Source organism: Salvelinus alpinus, chromosome 36 (assembly GCF_045679555.1).
Source record: "Salvelinus alpinus chromosome 36, SLU_Salpinus.1, whole genome shotgun sequence".
In the NCBI taxonomy this organism is placed as follows: Eukaryota; Metazoa; Chordata; class Actinopteri; order Salmoniformes; family Salmonidae; genus Salvelinus; species Salvelinus alpinus.
The window spans coordinates 20,932,910-20,953,944 of record NC_092121.1 but is presented as its reverse complement, the minus strand read 5'-3'; the positions used below and the strand labels follow the sequence as shown (position 1 = coordinate 20,953,944).

Sequence of the window (21,035 nt, the reverse complement as noted above, 5' to 3'; positions counted from 1 at the left end):
TTGATTTTCTACTAACAAAAGGATTCCATTTAAGCAGCCCTTGATTAGTTGAGACAAGTGTGTCAGTAAGCTATTGGGCCAAGAAAAAAGTAATTGATTTCAGTACATTGTGCTGCAAACCTGCAGGACCATCGCCCAGATTTTGCCTATCGGATATGATTAAATGCACAGAAATAGAATAAATAGAATGGACAAATAATTGTCTTGAATGTGGATACCTTTCTATTCAATATATTTCTATGCATATCCTGTACAAAAGGTGAAATCCAGAAGGATAATTTTTGATAAACTGGGCCCAGGTTTGAATGTGTCCAATGTCACCAATGTGTCCTATGTCACCATCTAGTGGTCCACTTACTAATTTGTCCCCAATCAATTGGTGGGCAGTGCGTCTGCAGGGGTGGTGTCCAATTAACCGTCACATCAGGTCATTGTTCTGTTTCTGGAAGGCAGAGGGTTGGTATGTTTGATAGAACTTTGTAAAACCAAATGTAAGATTTAGGATTGATTTGTAGGTCTATGCATGTTGGTAATGGGACATTTAGATCACTCAAGTTCATATTTAGTTTAGAGTGATTAACACTATGTTTAGAATATTTATATTTTCCCTTTCTGTAATACACATGACTTCCAGTATTTGTGACACTCAAGGTGTGGGTTGATGGTCAGTAGACTTATAATAATAATACATAACATATCTGTTGATAGTGGGTGATGCCAGACGATGTACAAGGACACACTTACTATTCACTGTAGTATTGTATTTATGACACTGTGATTCTGTAGCAGCTGACCAAGTCACTGCCTTCTGTTTTGACTAACTACAAGCTTTTTGGGCTGGTGTTTCCATAGCTTAATAAATCAGACTTTGATACCAATTATTGGTATACAGTCTGAAGCAGAGCACTGCAGAATCGTGGTAATGTTCCTTACAAGCCAGAATGTTGAATAAAATTACATTTGAACTTACTCTCTTGGTTGTCTGTGCAGTTGGTCCTTCAGCTGTCTGAAATTTGAGACAAAATATCCATCGGAAAGTATTGTTTACCCAACTTTTTAGCGCACCGGTACTGAAGTAGAAATTTCTAGCACTTGGCACATGCACAAAACCATGTAAACACCTTGTATTATGTGTGCATGTACTTCCATCTCGTGTGTTCAGTCATGGGCAAACACATCTTGACTGCTACACACAGAGCCATGTTTTGAAGTCTGTTTAATACTTCCTGTGGATATTTTGTCATATTCTGACTAGCTGAACGACCAACACCCAGGACATCATCAGAGTACGTTCCAAAAATTGTATTCAACATTCGTGACAGACGAGGGACGGTTCGTTTTTTTTTCTGTGTGTGTGGTATTGCCTACACAATTGAAGGCCCATGTTTGTGACTAGAACATTTGGTGCTGTCTGATTAGTATATAAATGGCCAGTCTCCAAGATGTCAGTTAGACATTTTCTGTGCAGGATGTGTCTCCTTGTTGCAACTTCTTATAAACCAGATTGTTTTTTGATTGACTTTGTCTGCTAATGCTCTTTTTTGTAAACCTAGACATTACTTTTACAATATGATTTTGTCTTGTGCAGATGATTATGTCCAAGTCCACTTCAAAGCCTTCCAGGCTCTTGGATGTTATGTTCTGTGCTGGCTTTGTGTTGGGGTTCTGTCTCTGTTTCATGGCCATTGCTTACTACAGAGCATATCAGATCTCTCAGGAGACAGTGCCCTTGCCCCCAGGGACCAGCAGCCTCTTGGGGGAGCTCCCTTCAGGTAAATTGGAGCTACAGTATTTTTTTACACCTCTCTGAATATCTCCAATACACTCAGCCACATGATCATCTTTCTCTCTCTCTCTCTCTCTCTCTCTCTCTCTCTCTCTCTCTCTCTCTCTCTCTCTCTCTCTCTCTCTCTCTCTCTCTCTCTCTCTCTCTCTCTCAGTACACCACTCTGCTGTTGCCACTAATGCCTCAGTCCTCTCGCCATTGCCCCCCTCCCCCACCCCCTCTTCGGGTCGACTGCTCTGCTGGGTGTTGACCTCACCCCAGACTCTGTGGACCAGAGCTAAACACATAGTGAACACCTGGGGGCCTCGCTGTGACACACTGCTCTTCATGAGCCCTAAGCCGGACCTCCTGTTCCCTGGGACCGTGCTGGCACTGGCAACAGAGGAGGGACGGGCCAACCTGTACAATAAGACCATGGCCGCTTTCAACTTACTGCATGACGAGTAATGCTCCCACAACACCAGTATGTTCTCCTAATCTCTCTCACATTGATGGAGGACATGATACCACCCTGCAGCATTGCCAGCAGCATACCACCCTGCATACCACTGCTGGCTTGCTTCTGAAGCTAAGCAGGGTTGGTCCTGGTCAATCCCTGGATGGGAGACCAGGTGCTGCTGGAAGTGGTGTTGGAGGGCCAGTAGGAGGCACTCTTTCCTCTGGTCTAAACAAAGATCCCAATGCCCCAGGGCAGTGATTGGGGACACTGCTCTGTGTAGGGTGCCGTCTTTCGGATGGGACGTTAAACGGGTGTCCTGACTCTCTGAGGTCATTAAAGATCCCATGGCACTTATCGTAAGAGTAGGGGTGTTAACCCCGGTGTCCTGGCTAAATTCCCAATCTGGCCCTCAACCATCACGGTCACCTAATAATCCCCAGTTTACAATTGGCTCATTCATCCCCCTCCTCTCCCCTGTAACTATTCCCCAGGTCGTTGCTGCAAATGAGAACGTGTTCTCAGTCAACTTACCTGGTAAAATAACGGTAAAATAAATAAAATAAATAAATAAAATAAAATGATTCTGGTGGTCTAGTATCCATGTGGTATGGGAGATCTACAGTGCATTTGGAAAGTATTCAGACCCCTTCAATTTTTCCACATTTTGTTCTGTTACAGCTGTATTCTAAAATTGATCAAATTAAATATACACACAATATCCTATAATGACAAAGTGAAAACAGGTTTTTAGAAATGTTTGCAAATACCTTAAACCGAAACACCTTATTTACATAAGTATTCAGACCCTTTGCTATGAGACTCAAAATTGAGCTCAGGTGCATCCTGTTTCCATTGATTATCCTTGAGATGTTTCTTCAACTTGATTGGAGTCCACCTGTGGTAAATGCAATTGATTGGACATGATTTGGAAAGGCACACACCTGTCTGTATAAGGTCCCACAGTTGACAGTGCATGTCAGAGCAAAACCAAGCTATGAGCTCGTAGGAATTGTCCGTAGAGCTCTGAGATAGGATTGTGTCGAGGCACAGATCTGGGAAAGGGTCACAACATTTCTGCAGCATTGAAGTTCCCCAAGAACACAGTGGCCTCCATCTTTCTTAAATGGAAGAAGTTTGTAACCACCAAGACTCTCACTAGAGCTAGCCGCCTGGCCAAACCGAGCAATCGGGGGTGACCAAGAACCCGATGGTCACTTTGACAGAGTTCCACTGTGGAGATGGGAGAATCTTCCTGAAGGACAACCATCTCTGCAGCACTCCACCAATCAGTTATTTATGGTAGAATGGCCAGACGGAAGCCACTCCTCAGTAAAAGACACATGACAGCCCGCTTGAAGTTTGCCAAAAGACACCTAAAGGACTCTCAGACCATAAGAAACAAGATTCCCTGGTCTGATGAAACCAATATTGAACTCTTTGGCCTGAATGCCAAGCGTCACGTCTGATGGAAGCATCATGCTGTGGGGATTTTTTTCAGCGGCAGGGACAGGGAGACTAGTCAGTATCGAGGGAAAGGAAAGATGAACGGAGCAAAGTACAGAGAGATCCTTGATGAAAACCTGCTCAGGACCTCAGACTGGGGCGAAGGTTCACCTTCCAACAGGACAAAGACCCTGAGCACACAGCAAAGGCAATGCAGGAGTGGCTTCGGGACAAGTCTCAATGCTCTTAAGTGGCCTAGCCAGATCCTGGGCTTTAACCTGATCGAACATGAATATAGCTGTGCAGCGACGCTCCTCATCCAACCTGACAGCTTGAGAGGATCTGCAGAGAAGAATGTGAGATACTCCCCAAATACAGGTGTGCCAAGCTTGTAGCATCATACCCAAGAAGACTCGAGGCTGTAATTGCTGCCAAAGGTGCTTCAACAAAGGGTCTGAATAATTATGCAAATGTAATATTACAGTTTATATTTTATACATTTGCAAAAATGTATAAAAAACTGTTTTTGTTTTGTGATGGTGTATTGTGTGTAGATAGTTTATATTCTTAATCAATTTAATCAATTTTAGAATAAGGCTGTGATGTAAGAAAAAGTGAAGGGGTCTGAATACTTTCCAAGTTCACTGAATGTACAGTATGTAGGGCAATGTGGATGGACGGGCTGATGACAGACTGTCAGTCAGGTGACCTATGTAAAGATGCTCTTTTTTTGGTCACCCATCTACACACAATGTCCCATAAATTTGCAAACATTTCTAAAAACATTACCTCGTTTACATGAGTATTCACACACCGGAGTCAATACATGTTAGAATCATATTTGGCAGTGACTACAGCTGTGAGTCTCTAAGAACTTTGTACACCTGGATTGTACAATATTTGTACATTATTATTTTTTAAAGATCTTTAAGTTTTGTTGATCATTGCTAGACAGCCATTATGAAGTCTTGTCATAGATTTCTAAAAAAATAATTCCACTTCGACATTATGGGGTGTTGTGTGTAAGCCAGTAACACACAATCTCAAATTAATCCATTCTAAATTCAGGCTGTAACACAACAAAATGTTGGAAAGGTCAAGGGGTGTGAATGTGTTCTGAAAGCACTATTTGTATGTGCTGGTGAAGGAGACAAACTCTACCTTCTGTCTTTGACCCCTCCTCTTTCCCTCCATTTCCAGTTACCTAGACAAGGCTGACTGGTTCCTCAAAGCTGATGATGACACCTATGTAATTGTGGAAAACTTGCGTCTGCTCCTGTCTCGGTTCAGCCCAGACAAGCCTGTGTATCTGGGCAGGCGTTTTCACCGCTTTGTCCATCAAGGCTACATGAGTGGTGGTGCTGGCTATGTACTGAGCCGCGAGTCTGTGAGACGCTACGTCAGGGCCCTGCACCATGGAACCTGCACCAAGTCCACCTCTGCAGAGGACCTACTGCTGGGCTTCTGCCTCCAGAAGCTGGGAGTTCCGGCAGGGGACTCTAGAGACCACCAACACAGGGAAACCTTCCACCCCCTGTGGCTGGGTAAACTTCTCTGTACCAAAGACGTACTGCCCAAATGGTTCCACCAGTACAACTATTACCCTTCCAAAGTGGTAAGTAGGTCTACACTCTCAGTAGAACACATATCAAATGACCTCCCTTCAGTGCCATTGAGCTTCCTGCTCATCGTTTTTTTCCCTTTCTCCCTCTCTGTCAGGGTCCAGACTGTTGCTCCAATTCATCTGTATCCTTCCATTACGTTGAGCCAGTCAGAATGTACATGCTAGATTACTTCCTGTACCATCTCAGTCCAGTGGGTGGCCACAGCCCAAAGCTGGGTGAGACCAGAGAGGAATAAGCAGAGACCCCTTTCTATGGATTTGACAGTGACATCCCTGATAATAAATAATATTATACATGCTCACACCGTAATTGATGTCATTCTCTTGTAAAGAGTTGTCTTGCAAACCTTAAAACCAATGTTGTTATTAAAGTCTTTGATAAGGTCCATGCTAGTTCAAACCAATTCATCATGATCTAGTCTGGATATTTGCCTAGTTACAGTATGTATTCATACATTGAGTCTGTCATTAAAGTCATAGAGATCCTATTAAATACTATTCTAATTCCTAATTATATGGTTAAAATATTGTCTTCCAGTGACATACTATGTTAGCTGAGGTTCCAAATTGGTGGGTGCGATTTAAAAAATAAATAAATAATAATTTAACCTCAACCCCGGGTAGTTTGAATTGTATAAGAGGCCCTTTGGAGCCCGCAGATCACTGAAGCGTTACTGGCCATTTGATTTACGTTTTCTTCTCCAACGCAGGTCTTTTGCATCATATTTTTTCAGAATATATGATAAGAGCTCTGATTTTCAATGTGTTACTTCAGCAGCATCAGCCAACATCATTTGGTAGATCGATGGGCAAGCTGCAAGATCTGAACAGAACTCAACATTCTGCCTTGTATATAGGCCTTTTTAACACTCAAGTTGATCCAATATTGACAATGTCTTGATAAATTACATACTAAACAAAAATATAAACGCAACATGTAAAGTGTTGGTCCCATGTTGCATTAGCTGAAATAAAAGGTCCCAGCCATTTTCCATATGCACAAAAAAAAGCTTCTCTCTCAAATGTTGTGCACAAATGTGTTTACGTCCCTGTTAGTGAGAATTTCTCATTTTTCAAGATATGCCACACCTGTCAGGTGGATGATTATCAAGAAGCTGATTAAACAACATGATCATTATACAGGTGCACCTTGTGCTGGGGACAATAAAATGCCATTCTAAAATGTGCAGTTTTGTCACACAACACAATGCCACAGATGTCTCAAGTTTTGAGGGAGCGTGCAGTTGCCATGCATACTGCAGGAATGTCCACCAGAGCTGTGCCAGAGAATTTAATGTTAATTTATTTACTATTATCCACCTCGACGTCATCTTAGAGAATTTGGCAGTATGTCCAACCGGCTTCACAATCGCAGACCACGTGTAACCACACCAACCCAGGACCTCCACATTCGACTTCTTCACCTGCGGGCTCGTCTTAGACCAACCAACCGGACAGCTGATGAAACTGGATTTGCCCAACCGAAGAATTTCGGCTCAAACTGTCAGAAACCATCTCGGGAAGTTCATCTGAGTGCACGTCGTCCACACCAAGGTCTTGACATGACTGCAGTTCGGTTTCATAACCGACTTCAGTGGATAAATGCTCACCTTCGATGGCCACTGGCACACTGGAGAAGTGTGCTCTTCGTGGATGAATCCCGGTTTCAGCTGTACCGTGTATGATGTTGTGTGGGCGAACGGTTTGCCGATGTCTATGTTGTGAATAGAATACCCCATGGTGGCGGTGGGGTTATGGTATGGGAAGGCATAAGCTAAGGACAACGAACACATTTGCATTTTATAGATGGCAATTTGAATGCACAGAGATACCGGGACGAGATCCTGAGGCCCATTGTCGTGCCGTTCATCTGCTGGCACCACCACCTCATATTTCATCATGATAATGCATGGCCCTATGTCGCAAGGATCTGCACACAATTCCTGGAAGCTGAAACTGTCTCAGTTCTTCCATGGCCTGCATACTCACCAGACATGTCACCCATTGAGCATGTTTGGTATGCTCTGGATCGACGTATACGGCAGTGTGTTCCAGTTCCCGCCAATATCCAGAAACTTTGCACAGCCATTGAAGAGGAGTAGGGTAACAGGCCTGAAAAATTATATGCGAAGGAGATGTGTCGCTCTGTGTGAGGGAAATGGTCACACCAGATATTGACTGGTTTTCTGATCCACACCCCGCCCTTTTTTTAAGGTATCTGTGAACAACAAATGCATATCTGTATTCCCAGTCATGCGAAATCAATAGATTAGGGCCTAATTCCATTATTTCAATTGACTGATTTCCTTATATGAACTAACAAACTAAAATCTTTGAAATTGTTGCATGTTGCTTTTGTATTTTTTTTAAATCTGTGTTGATAAGGAGTTTAACCCATAATGTTCGAACATTAAAGACGAATGTGTGTGAATGTATTGTGGGGGCATAGGAGTGGGAGGCCCTGGTGTACGCTGCTGGTTTGAGATGTAATAAACTGGGAGGGAACATTATGACTTTCGAGGGCAGACCCTTGATAGATAGATAGAGTATATGACCAATAGAAGTTAAGTCGTATTTTTCAGTACCCAACCAGATCAAGAATGTGTCATTCGCCTCGCCCACTTGTAAGTAAATTGAACACGAGAATTTAGCTAGTTGAGTTGTTGTCAGTTTCAGACACAAGGTTTGGCAATATTTTGTCAACTGTGTAGCCTGATACTTTACGTAAAGTTATAATAGCCAACGGTGGATGATCAGGTTGGGCATTTAATAGTTTTATTGTGAACTAAATGCAGGGCTAATATTTTAGAGATTTATTTATTTTAGTTCGAGAGTAAAGTTGGAGGAAATCATGGTCATCACAAAAGAAGGCTGGCTGCTAGCAAGAAGCTAACCATGTTGGATACTTATCATAAATAAATATTGAAATACTGGCTAATTTAAACTGAAGAAGAGGTAGCTAAAACTACTGAGTGTGACCTTTGATACGGTTGCCTGCTGAAGTCGAAGTGTTTTCGGCTGCTTCATTTTGCACTTGGGGGGGGATGTCGTGCAGAAGTGAAGCGGCTCGGGGGGGCACCCCTTGTCTACAACCACTTCGAGCCACTGTCCCATTCCAGCTTCACAACAAAGCACAACCGCGCTGCAAAGATTCCAAGACTGGTAAATAACACTTCTCATTTTGGTGCCAAATAATGTCACTTGCCAAATATTACACTATGGTGGGAATGTCGCTAGAGTTTGCATTGTTATTGCTGTCTATCACTAGTCTAACGGGTATGTGGGCTATCTATTATGATTAACTGTTATAGTATCTTACTGCTTAGCTACATGGGTCTATTTTACGTGCAGTAGCCTCTGGCCTCAATTTTTCTAAACAGACCACCGACTTTCAGTGAATATAGCCTAATTTCCACCATGCATCAGCCATCCCCCACCCTGCTCAAACATGTGTTTTGATGTGGGTCTCTGTAGGACCCTATAAAATGAAGTGTTATAAAAGCAGAAATGTGCTACTTGATTTGAGAATGTCATGTTTTTTTCCAATTCATTATTACACCACATAACTGGAACATCATCATATACATAGTTCTCAGTCAGCTACATCCATGTTTTTTTATTATATCACAAATGATTGGAATGGCATCATAAAGAGTTCTCAGTAAAAGGAACACCTATGTGAGAATGCTATTCATTGACTACAGCTCAGCGTTCAATACCATAGTGTCCTCAAAGCTCATCAATAAGCTAAGGACCCTGGGACTAAACACCTCCCTCTGCAACTGGATCCTGGACTTCCTGACGGGCCACCGCTAGGTGGTAAGGGTAGGTAACAACACATCCGCCACGCTGATCCTCAGCACAGGGGCCCCTCAGGGGTGCGTGCTCAGTCCACTCCTGTACTCCCTGTTCACTCATGACTGCATGACCAGGCACGACTCCAACACCACCATTAAATTTGCCGATGACACAACAATGGTAGGCCTGATCACTGACAACAACGAGACAGCCTATAGGGAAGAGGTCAGAGACCTGGCCGTGTGGTGCCAGGACAACAACCTCTCAACGTGATCAAGACAAAGGATATTAATGTGGACTACAGGAAAAAGAGGACTGAGCACACCCCCATTCTCATCGACGGGGCTGCAGTGGAGCATGTTGAGAGCTTCAAGTTCCTTGGTGTCCACATCACCAACAAACTAACATGGTCCAAGCATGCCAAGACCGTCGTGAAGAGGGCACAACAAAACCTATTCCACCTCAGGAGACATGGGTCCTCAGATCCTCAAAAGGTTCTACAGCTGCACCATCGAGAGCATCCTGACTGGTTGCATCACTGCCTGGTATTGCAACTGCTCGGCCTCCGACCGCAAGGCACTACAGAGGGTGGTGCGAACGGCCCAGTACATCACCGGGGCCAAGCTTCCTGCCATCCAGGACCTCTATACCAGGCGGTGTCAGAGGAAGACTCCAGCCAGCCTAGTCATAGACTGTTCTCTCTGCTACCGCACGGCAAGCGGTACCGGAGCGGCAAGTCTAGGTCCATGAGGTTTCTAAACAGCTTCTACCCTTAAGCGATGAGACTGCTGAACATCTAATCAAATGGCTACCCAGGCTATTTGCATCCCCCCCTTACACCGCTGCTACTCTCTGTTGTTATCATCTATGCGTAGTCTACCTACATGTACATATCTCCTCGACTAACCGGCGCCCCCGCACATTGACTCTGTACCGGTATCCCCCCTGTATATAGTCTCGCTATTGTTATTTTACTGCTGCTCTTTAATTAGTTGTTACTTTTATTTATTATTCATATTTTGTTAAACTGCATTGTTGGTTAAGGACTTCTAAGTAAGCATTTCACTGTGAGGTCTACACCTGTTGTATTCGGCTCGTGACTAATACGATTTGATTAACCACGTTTCCATCCACAGTATTAATGCGACTAAAGTGGTACCATATAAATATAAAGTCACTACAGGTAGTTTTGGTACAATTTTATAAATGCCGACAGGTTATTTGTTCATTCGAAATGGTGGGATCTTTTTGTGTCAGTAAAATGTATTATGTGAGAAATACTGGTGGAAATGCCTTTATTAGCAAATATTGATATAATAACCGCAGTGGAGGCTGGTGGGAGGTGCTATAGGAGGACGGGCTCATTGTAAAGACTGGAATGGTTTAAATGGAACAAACACATCAAATATACGGAAACCACATGTATGACTCCGTTCCATTAATTATGTTACAGCCATTGCAATGAGCCCATCCTCCTATAGCTCCTCCCACCAGCCTCCACTGAATAACCATCATATCGAAGTGAACTTGGAGTCGAGATGATATGGTGTATGTGGTCCTCCCATTATTACTGGGGGAAACCATAGTTTATTAGGCGACAGATGAAATAAGTTCTGAACTTCACAGGGTGATGAAAGTGCATGGTGATCTTGATGCTCCATTGCAATAGAGGGTATTGTTCTGGTGACATGATTGATGCTTGACTGCCGTTTGACAAATAAAATATTCTCGCTCTTATCCATTTTAATCTCATCGTGTAGAACACCCTACCCGCACTGTATCTTTGAGCTGTTGGCTAGAGCCTGAGTAAGCACATTTTCTATTTAACGCATCAGTTTTGGTGACAACTATCAAACATCACATAGCTTTAGTATACGCTACATATCGTGATTATTTTAATCAGTAAAATATCCTTGATAAGTGGCCAGTGTTATTGTTCTTTTTATTGCCCCAGCTCTAATTGATCCTGAACTCTCTAAAGGTGTTTTAAGAGTGTAATATTTTATTACACTACTTACGTCTTTGCCCTCATGTGCCAATGTCAATAGAGGTTTAAAGGGACCTTTGTTTTAGGCCCTGTAGCCTGTAATTCCACAGTGTGTTTCAACAGTACACTGTAATGATGCACCAGTAACTCGAGTGCTTGTTCTGTGGTGTATATTTCTACATCCTGTCTGCCCTGGGAAGTGGGGTGGAGGGAAGTGGTATGAGTTGGGGAATAGGTTTCAGGAGTAGATTCGTTGCCAGTCTTGTGCAACATGTCTTTGGAGGGCTTTGCTGTAGGATCAGTGGTTTGGCTCACACCTGCCAGAGATTACTTACAAAGAGCTGCCAATACACACCTACTTGTACTATGAGCTAACCAAACCTCTGCGGGGGGGGGGGGCTGGGGGAGGCCTTTTTATGAACTCCTGCTGGTGCTAAAGTAGTTCTGAGCCTCCTTTATGATGTGACTATTTGTTCCAACTACGTTGCACCGGTAGGCTGCGCATTGAGTTTGTCAGACCAATATGCTGTCAAACTGGGGCACCGTCACACAAAACAGCCCTCCATACAAGATTAGCATCTGTCTTCTGTTACAAATATTGACCTCATCACACACTCGCAGTATAAAGCAGACACGTTTCATATCAGTAAATGTGATTTCTTTTGGCTGTTTCCTTAAGGCGACAGAAGCAAGTCTCGCCCCCCAAAGCCGACCATTCGTCGCACCCTGTCCCTGGATACAATTGTTGGACCATATCTGCAGGGCCGGTGGCCCAAGGAGGCAGAGAGCCAAGGAGTCACCTGTGTCAATGACAAGGCCACACAGGTAAACTCACCGGACTCAGTCACAGCCCAAATGTGAATTTAACATTAACATCCATTAACTCCTATAGATCTGAAACAGAGAGGAATATACTCTTGTCAAGCCTGTATTGATATTGCTTAAAAGCCATTTGTAGCTCCCCATTCAATGTGTCACCGTTGTTGCTTACAATGGCCAGACTTCTAATCTATGAAAATGTGTGTTATAAACACTGTTGCCCTATTCTGTAATATAAAGACCAAGTGAGGCTGGCGCTGCAGGTGTCTAGCAGTTCCATTCTGAAGCTGAGGAGCAGTGGAAGGCAGCCAACTGGAAATAGTTGTTTTGTTCTCTTCAACCTCAACCTACCCCTGTGCCCCACCCCCCCCTCTACTGTATCCACCCCCCATCTAGTGCACAAAGCCTGGGATAACCTAACCACACTCCACCACTGTGCCCTCAATCTTGACACAGTTTATACTGAACAAACCCCCTGCCCTCTATTGTACAGAACAGACCCCTCCCGACCTCATTATACAGCCCGCCCCCCCTCCCCTCATTGCTTTATTTAAGATGATATAACTGTCTCCTATTGTCTGCCATTATCTCCTTTCTTCAGTAATGAAACTGTCACATTTTCCCATACAACCAGCTTCTTGTGGATTTGGGGGAGTTCCCCTCTGCCACAATCTAAACTATTTGTAGTAACGGGTACAAAACCCCTTTTGTAATATTTAAAAGTAAATATACATCAAATCAAACACGAGGCTGAACTGGCATTCAAAGACACCCAGAACATTCCATCACCTTTTGACCGGATCTTTTTATAGCCCTGTGTCCCGTGATCTCTCCGGTCATGTTTGGTGGAGGAAGGGAGGAGGAGGGGGGAGTAGGGAGCAGTAACACTACACCGACAGGGTAGGTAACTGACTGTCCCTCCATGACACATTTAGCCATGATGTCTGACCACGGCTCCACCAGATAGGGCGGAAGATGGCGTCAAGGTTTTTTGTCATTTATAGCCCGGGACCGACTCTGTTACACTATTGTGCGTCATGACATCAGTGTGGAACTCTGTGAGAGGACTGAGAGCTGTAGGAGACTAGACCCAGAGAGAAGACTGCATTTTGGGGAAACGTGATCCGGAGAGGAACCTGATTTGGAGGAGCGGAGGCCCAGAGAAAATAGCTAAGTTAGCGGGAGGCAAAACAGAAAAAATAAATTGATGTTGAGGTGAAATTGGGCATCAGCAAGAGGATCCTGTCCAGGCTGTGTGTGAAGCAGGAGTGTGGAGACGAGGGAGGGTAGCTCAGCAGATAGACCGCCACACACCCACATCCTCCCGTCTGCCAGCAACACTCACCCCAGGGCTTGTGGGCATTAGAGGAGTGGGGCCTATGTCGGTAGGAACTCTCCACTGTCCTCTCTCTTCTTCCTCCTCCTTTTGCATGTGAAGACATGGAGCTCAGTTGTGAGGAATGAAGGAGGGACAGCACAGGATGTCACCTTGTTGATTACCCAAACTCCGATTCTGTGTGAATACAGCTGTCAGTGTACATGTTTTGTGTACTGATGTTAAACTGTGTCTGTGCTGTTGTAGTCTTTTTTGATGTAGCTGACGTGTGTCGCTTCTGTATTTGCATCGCTGTGGTTTTTGTTTTACTCATTTGTAGGGGGTGTTGTCAGCAACAGTGGTTTACTCCTCGCCTGCCTGTCTGCCTCTGCACAGCTGTGTAACTGGCAGGTGTGCCTGACAGCTGTAGGGCACCACTTCTGTACTCTAGTCAAATCATGTAGCTCGGGTGATGTTTCACTTCCATAGGTGTAAATTGTACAGCGAAAGGAGAGCAAAACGGATTCACTGCTCTGTAATGTTCTACTGAAAGGTCAATCTTAGAACTCGTAGATAAAGTTACCAGTTGTGTAGTTAAATGATCGTCAAGAACATAATGCTGTCTGACTCCAATCCAATCAGCAAAGTTTCCACAGCAAAAAACTATTTTCAAGTCAGTTTAGTTTTTCAGAAAGTGTGTGTTGTGTGCAGAGTTGTATAAGCAACGTGTGGCTGGTTACTATAGCAACCCTGCTCCTTCCATAGACTCCCAGCTCCTGGGCAGAGGAGACTCGGGGAAGAAGAAGTGTTGGCGGACACAAACGCTCAGCATCATGGGGCAGCGCGGAACACTTGAGGGATGTGAGTACTCCCTTTGAATGTAAATGTTTACTAAAAAAGGTCCTTTAACCAGGAGCTTGTCAATCAAACATCATTCTCACAATACACCAGTAAAACTCAGAGATGGGACTATTTTTACTCTCCTGTTGTCAGCAGTGACTAGGCCAGTCACACCCCTCTCACCCTGTTGAATTATTCCTCCCCTCATTCTTTCCTCTGAAAGACAAGTGTCTCTTAAGTCCTTCCCCTCTATGACTTGGCCTCAGGTGGTTAAGCTCAAGCACCAGCTGCAGAAGCGCTCCCGACACGCCCCTCCCTCTGGGGGATATGAGCGTCCCCACCACCCCCTACCTGGAGGCCATGTACCAGGCGCTACACAGGTACGTCCTATACAGCCCTCCCCATAATACTGTGGATTTGATCTGCACTCTGAACCCGTCCTTATTGATACTGCAACTTGTTTACTTAAATTCAAAATGTTATTTTTTAATTTGAATGTCCCCTGGATGACTGTAACGTAAGATCATGTATGCAGACAGTGGGACCCAGGAGGTGTTCGGAGTATTCACTGACACAGAACACTCATGGTTGGCCTCCTGAGTTTCTCAGGCAGAGTAGAGAGACGTTAGCAACAGGGCTAGAAAAACAGCACTGCTTTTCTTAGGAGCTGGTGTCATCAAGCTGCCTGGTTGCACCATCGCCCGCTATGACAGGAATGCATATTGACAGGAATACACTCGTACTCATACGCGTAGCTACATGGCCTTTGGTACATACCCTCACACTCAAGCCCCTTTGTGTGGAACAGATATAATCAGACCATACACACTCCTGTGCTCCATTTTCATGTGTCTTTGGTGCCACCCCCAGACGGTGGCCCTGACGCCCCTGAGCAGGTTGGCCCCTCGGCTGCGGCGCAGTGTGGAAGGTCTGAACCTGGAACTGGAGGGGGTCTTTGTGTCAGAGACACCTGAGGACCAGCACAAGGTGAGCATGTTTAAATACAGCCTATCTGCTTGGGTACCGGCTGGCTTAGATCCATGATCTCAACCCTCTATGGATCCACTGGATCCCCCTAGTGACAGCCAATTAGACTTTATTTCTCTCCAGTGGCCAGTGTCCCATAACTTCACCGTACCCTCTCCCTGTTCCCCTGTTAGATCCTGGATGTCCCAGATGGCCACAGAGCCCCAGTTCCTGCCCAGAGGTGCAGCAGTGGTACCCAGAGTGAGCCCTCCCCTGCCTCATTCGACTCTGCTTTGCTCTCTCCATCTGAGTCTCCCTGTGCCCTGAACCCAGCTCTACTCTCCCCATCTCAGTCTCCCTGCCCCATGGGAGAGCCAGGTGAGTAAATGGATGGTTTGTTGAAGGACTTAAATGACTTGAATACCGTAATGGACCTTTTAAATCATGTTTTTCCTGTCTGTGCAGACCCTGTGGACTGTGAGACCGTGTGTCCCTCTCCAGTAGTTCTGGACCCCTCCCTGTTGCAGCCCTCCTCCTCCCCTCGTCCCAACAAGACCTACTCCTTCCAGAGGGAGCCCCCTGAAGGCTGTGAGCGAGTACGCGTAGTGTGTGAAGAGGCTATGTGAGTATTGAAACACACACACTTTGTGTAATTAGAAATTATTTGGGCTAATCGTCTCTTTCTGTCCCTCAACCCCAGGTCTCCCTGTCAGAGAGAGCCTCTCCTCCAGGTATCCTGCCCTGACCCCAACAAGGTGAATTTCACTCCCCATGGAGGCTCTGCCTTCTGCCCTGTCAGTCTGCTCAAGCCCCTGCTGCCCTCTATGGACCTCCTGTTCCGCGGCCTGTCAGTCTCGCCTGTCACAGGCTGCTCAGGTCAAGGCTCTGCCCCCTACCAGACAGTTGGGCATTCGGTTGGGGGCTACATGAGTGGACCCCTCCAGGACACAACCACCATGTGACTGTGGAGATGGGGTTGTTTTCAGACTAATGAGGATGGATTTATCCTAATAGGAGATTAAATCAAGATGGCTGCCACCACCTTGCCAGGGACTGTTATGACAAGCCTCCAGATCTATTCAACTAAGATCAACAAAAAGAGAGACCTCAACAGTGGGTTCTCTGTGGGATCAGGATCAAATCTGTCATTGGTGTTCTATCCTGATTCTCAGAGGGACTTGCTGCTCTGGGTACATTGATTGTCACTTTCCCCCTTGGTTAGGGGGGGTAAATAAATTGTACAAATGTTTGTGTGTGACATATTTTTATTCTACCCAACTTGGCCTTGCTCTGATATCCTTAGATTTGTTATAGCTAGAGCTTGGAGTCAGAGATGTACTAATTAGTGATGCCCGGGTTGACTCATAACCCGCAGTCCCCGCGGTTATATCCGCGGGGTGGACGGGTTTAGAGACATTAAATATTGTGTGGCAGGTGGGTGGCAGGCTGGTTGAATAAAGAGAAACAATATCTTAAAAAATCCATAAATGTGTAATTATTGTGCAATTTATAAAGGCTACATTGAGGTTTATCTTTCATTATTTTAGGCTATCTGGTATTAGTGCATAAACCTAATCTTCAGGGCTTAACTGTAGGCATGCCAAATAGCCCACACAGCCAATCGCCAAATAATACTTTTGGGAACAGGCAGAAAAAGTTAACATCAATCCACGGAGGCAAAAAGGACATTGTTGAAGTTCTAATTCAATAAGATGAAAGCGAGAGCTGAAAACAGGAGAGCTGAAAACAAAGAGAAGGGAGGGACAGAAAAGTCATGTTTGGAAAATATTTGGTGAAGTGGTAAAAGATGATGGCAGTGTTATGTGTGATGTTATGTGTGATTGTGAGGTGCTATACAAACTTGACAGTCACAAGACGGGATTTCAAATAGGCCAATGGCATGTCAAGGGAACTGTGAAATCTGGGCACTGACTTGTAGGTCTATAACCTCTCACATAGCCTTATTAATAATAACTCCTGCAGAATTAAGCATTTCTTGCAGTAAAATTATACACTAAATGTAGGGCTAATTTTGGAACAGGGGTGGAGAAATATTACCCCACTCTTCCATGCTTCTACACCGGCATTGCTTGCTGTTTGGGGTTTTAGGCTGGGTTTCTGTACAGCACTTTGAGATATCAGCTGATGTAAGAAGGGCTTTATAAATACATTTGATTTATTAATGCATCCTGAGAGAATGCAATGCTCAGATAACATCTGTAGAGGTGCTGTCTTCATCATAAAAGCTGATAGTATTTCAACCACATAAAAAATGCATCAAAGCCGAACTGAAATCTTATCAGAAACACGTTGGGTCGTTTTCACAGCTTTTTTCCCATGCAGCCGGTCAAACTGATGTCATTTGGACAGAAAATCTTACCCTTATTATTTTTGTTGTTGCGTTATATTTTCTCCCCTGTCCCTAAATGTCTTTGCTCTGCGGAAGATGACAGAGAGAACTTTACCAATGTCAACTAGATTGAAGCATTCATTCTATCTATTACATTATTCTGTTGAGAAAGGGTTTATTTAGTCTTCTAGGGCAACATAAACTCAGCAAAAATAAACGTCCTCTCACTGTCAACTGAGTTTATTTTCAGCAAACTTAACATGTGTAAATATTTGTATGAACATAAGATTCAACAACTGAGACACAAACTGAACAAGTTCCACAGACATGTGACTAACAGAAATTGAAAAATGTGTCCCTGAACAAAAGGGGGGTCAAAATCAAAAGTAACAGTCAGTCAGTATCTGGTGTGGCCACCAGCTGTATTAAGTACTGCAGTGCATCTCATGGACTGCACCAGATTTGCCAGTTCTTGCTGTGAGATGTTACCCCACTCTTCCACCAAGGCACCTGCAAGTGCCTCCAACAGGTCCCAGACATGATCAATGGGTTTGAGATCCGGGCTCTTCGCTGGCCGTGGCAGAACACTGACATTCCTGTCTTGCAGGATATCACGCACAGAACGAGCAGTATGGCTGGTGGCATTGTCATGCTGGAGGGTCATGTCAGGATGAGCCTGCAGGAAGAGTACCACATGAGGGAGGAGGATGTCTTCCCTGTAAAGCACAGCGTTGATTGCCTACAATGACAAGCTCAGTCCGATGATGCTGTGACACACCGACCCCAGACGGACCCTCCACCTCCAAATCAATCCCGCTCCAGAGTACAGGCCTCGGTGTAACGCTCATTCCTTCGAAGATAAGCGCAAATCTGACCATCACCCCTGGTGAGACAAAACTGTGACTCGTCAGTGAAGAGCACTTTTTACCAGTCCTATCTAGTCCAGCGATGGTGGGTTTGTGCCCATAGGCGGTGTTATTGCCAGTGAGGACCTGCCTTACAACAGGCTTACAAGCCCTCAGTCCAGCCTCTCTCAGCCTATTGCGGACAGTCTGAGCACTGATGGAGGGATTGTGCGTTCCTGGTGTAACTCGGGCAGTTGTTGTTGCCATCCTGTACCTGTCCCGCAGGTGTGATGTTCGGATGTACCGATCCTGTGCAGGTGTTGTTACACGTGGTCTGCCACTGCGAGGACCATCAGCTGTCCGTCCTGTCTCCCTGTAGCGCTGTCTTGGGCGTCTCACAGTACGGACATTGCAATTTATTGCCCTGGCCACACCTGCAGTCCTCATGCCTCCTTGCCGTCCGTAGAAAGGCCTCTTTAGTGTCCTAAGTTTTCATAACTGTGACCTTAATTGCCTACCGTCTGTAAGCTGTTAGTGTCTTAACGACCGTTCCACAGGTGCATGTTCATTCATTGTTTATGGTTCATTGAACAAGCATGGGAAACAGTGTTTAATCCCTTTACAATGAAGATCTATGAAGTTATTGGATTTTTACATATTATCTTTGAAAGACAGGGTCCTGAAAAAGGGACGTTTCTAATGACAAAAGAGAAGCTACATGTATCTAATTATAGACAAGTTGACTAACAACTAGCCTACCAAAATGTCGGGAATTATAAGCAGAAACACACTATATATACAAAAGTATATGGGCACCCCTTCAAATTAGGGGATTCGGCTATTTCAGCCACATCCGTTGCTGACAGGTGTATAAAATCGAGCACACAGCCATGCAATCTCAATAGACAAACATTGGCGGAAGGATGGCCTTAATGAAGAGCTCAGAGACTTTCAACATGGCACTCATAAGATGCCACCTTAACAACAATTCAGTTTATCAAATTTCTGACCTGCTAGAGCTGCCCTCGTCAACTGTATGTGCTGTTATTGTGAAGAGGAAACAACTAAGAGCAACAACGGCTCAGCCGCGAAGTGGTAGGCCACACAAGCTCAAAGAACGGGACCTCTGAAGCGCGTAAAAAAACATCTGTCCTCGGTTGCAACACTCACTACTGAGTTCCAAACTGCCTCTGGAAGAAACGTCAGCACAAGAACTGTTCATTGGGAGCTTCATTAAATGGTTTTTCATGGCCAAGCAGCTGCACATAAGTCTAAGATTACCATGTGCAATGCCAAACGTCGGCTGGAGTGGTGGAAAGCTCGCCGCCTTCTCTGGAGTGATGAATCACGCTTCACCATCTGTCAGTCCGACAGACGAATCTGGCTTTGGCGGATGCCAGGGGAACACTACCTGCCCCAATGCATAGTGCCAACTGTAAGGTTTGGTGGAGGAGGAATAATGGTCTGGGTCTGTTTTTCATGGTTCAGGCCCCTTAGTTCCAGTGAAGGAAAAACAACACTACAGCGTACAATGACATTCTAGACGATTCTGTGCTTCTAACTTTGTGGTAAGTTTGGGGATGGCCCTTTCCTGTTTCAGCGTAACAATGCCCCTGTGCACAAAGTGGGGTCCATACAGAAATGGTTTGTCGAGATCGGTGTGGAAGAACTTGATTGGCCTGCATAGAGCCCTGACCTCAATTCCATCGAACACCTTTGGGGTGAATTGAAATGCCAACTGCGAGCCAGGCCTAATCGCCCAACATCAGTGCCCTACCTCACTAAGGCTCTTGTGGCTGAACGGAAGCAAGTCCCTGCAGCAATGTTACAACATCTAGTGGAAAGCCTTCCCAGAAGAGTGGAGGCTGTTATAGCAGAAAATGAGGTACCAATTCCATATTAATCCATGATTTTGGAATGGAATGTTCGTCTATGAAGTGTCCACATACTTTTATTCATGTAGTGTATCTATCTAAATCAGGCAACAAACAAATCCTGCACCAACTGTCAAAAAATCGTTATGCCATGTTTGACTGTGGCCTATAGTGTGTTTTCTGTATTTGCGTGTTGAGTACGGGCCTCAGAATTTCCCTCTACATGATCGGTGGGTCCGGTTGAGCAAATGTAGGCTAATGCGATTAGCGTGAGGTTGTAAGTAACAAGAACATTTCCCAGGACATAGACATATCTGATATTGGCAGAAAGCTTAAATTGTTGTTAATATAACTGCACTGTCCAATTTACAGTAGCTATTACAGTGAAAGAATACGCTGCTATTGTTTGAGGAGAGTGCAAAGTTTTGAACTTCAAAAAGTTATTAATAAACCAATTAGGCACATTTGGGCAGTCTTGATACAACATTTTGAACATAAATGCAATGGTTCATTGGATCAGTCTGAAACTTTGCACATACTCTGCTGCCATTTAGTGGCCAAAATCTAAATTGCGCTGGGCTGGAATAATACAGTCGTGGCCAAAAGTTTTGAGAATGACACAAATATAAATTTTCACAAAGTCTGCTGCCTCAGTTTTGTATGATGGCAATTTGCATATACTCCAGAATGTTATGAAGAGTGATCAGATGAATTGCAATTAATTGCAAAGTCCCTCTTTGCCATGCAAATGAACTGAATCCCCCAAAAACATTTCCACTGCATTTCAGCTCTGCCACAAAAGGACCAGCTGACATCATGTCAGTGATTCTCTCATTAACACAGGTGGGAGTGTTGACGAGAACAAGGCTGGAGATCCCTCTGTCATGCTGATTGAGTTTGAATAACAGACTGGAAGCTTCAAAAGGAGGGTGGTGCTTGGAATCATTGT

At 44.7% G+C, this 21,035-nt stretch overlaps 2 protein-coding genes across 2 annotated transcripts; both read left to right on the top strand.

Annotated features, from left to right (window-relative positions):
* The first annotated feature begins 18 nt into the window (after positions 1-18).
* Positions 19-5,594, top strand: LOC139565385 (glycoprotein-N-acetylgalactosamine 3-beta-galactosyltransferase 1-like). Its single transcript, XM_071385682.1, has 5 exons — positions 19-460; positions 1,589-1,772; positions 1,941-2,229; positions 4,869-5,283; positions 5,388-5,594. The coding sequence occupies exons 2-5, from the start codon at positions 1,589-1,591 to the stop codon at positions 5,526-5,528; spliced, it is 1,029 nt and encodes a 342-aa protein (XP_071241783.1). The 5' UTR covers positions 19-460; the 3' UTR covers positions 5,529-5,594.
* Positions 5,595-7,872: 2,278 nt separating this feature from the next.
* Positions 7,873-16,499, top strand: LOC139565063 (protein FAM117A-like). The gene is made up of 8 exons (XM_071385090.1): positions 7,873-8,454; positions 11,757-11,902; positions 13,977-14,072; positions 14,318-14,431; positions 14,922-15,038; positions 15,212-15,395; positions 15,483-15,639; positions 15,718-16,499. Exons 1-8 carry the CDS (start codon positions 8,337-8,339, stop codon positions 15,977-15,979), a joined length of 1,194 nt encoding a protein of 397 aa, XP_071241191.1. The 5' UTR covers positions 7,873-8,336; the 3' UTR covers positions 15,980-16,499.
* The last annotated feature ends 4,536 nt before the right edge of the window (positions 16,500-21,035 follow it).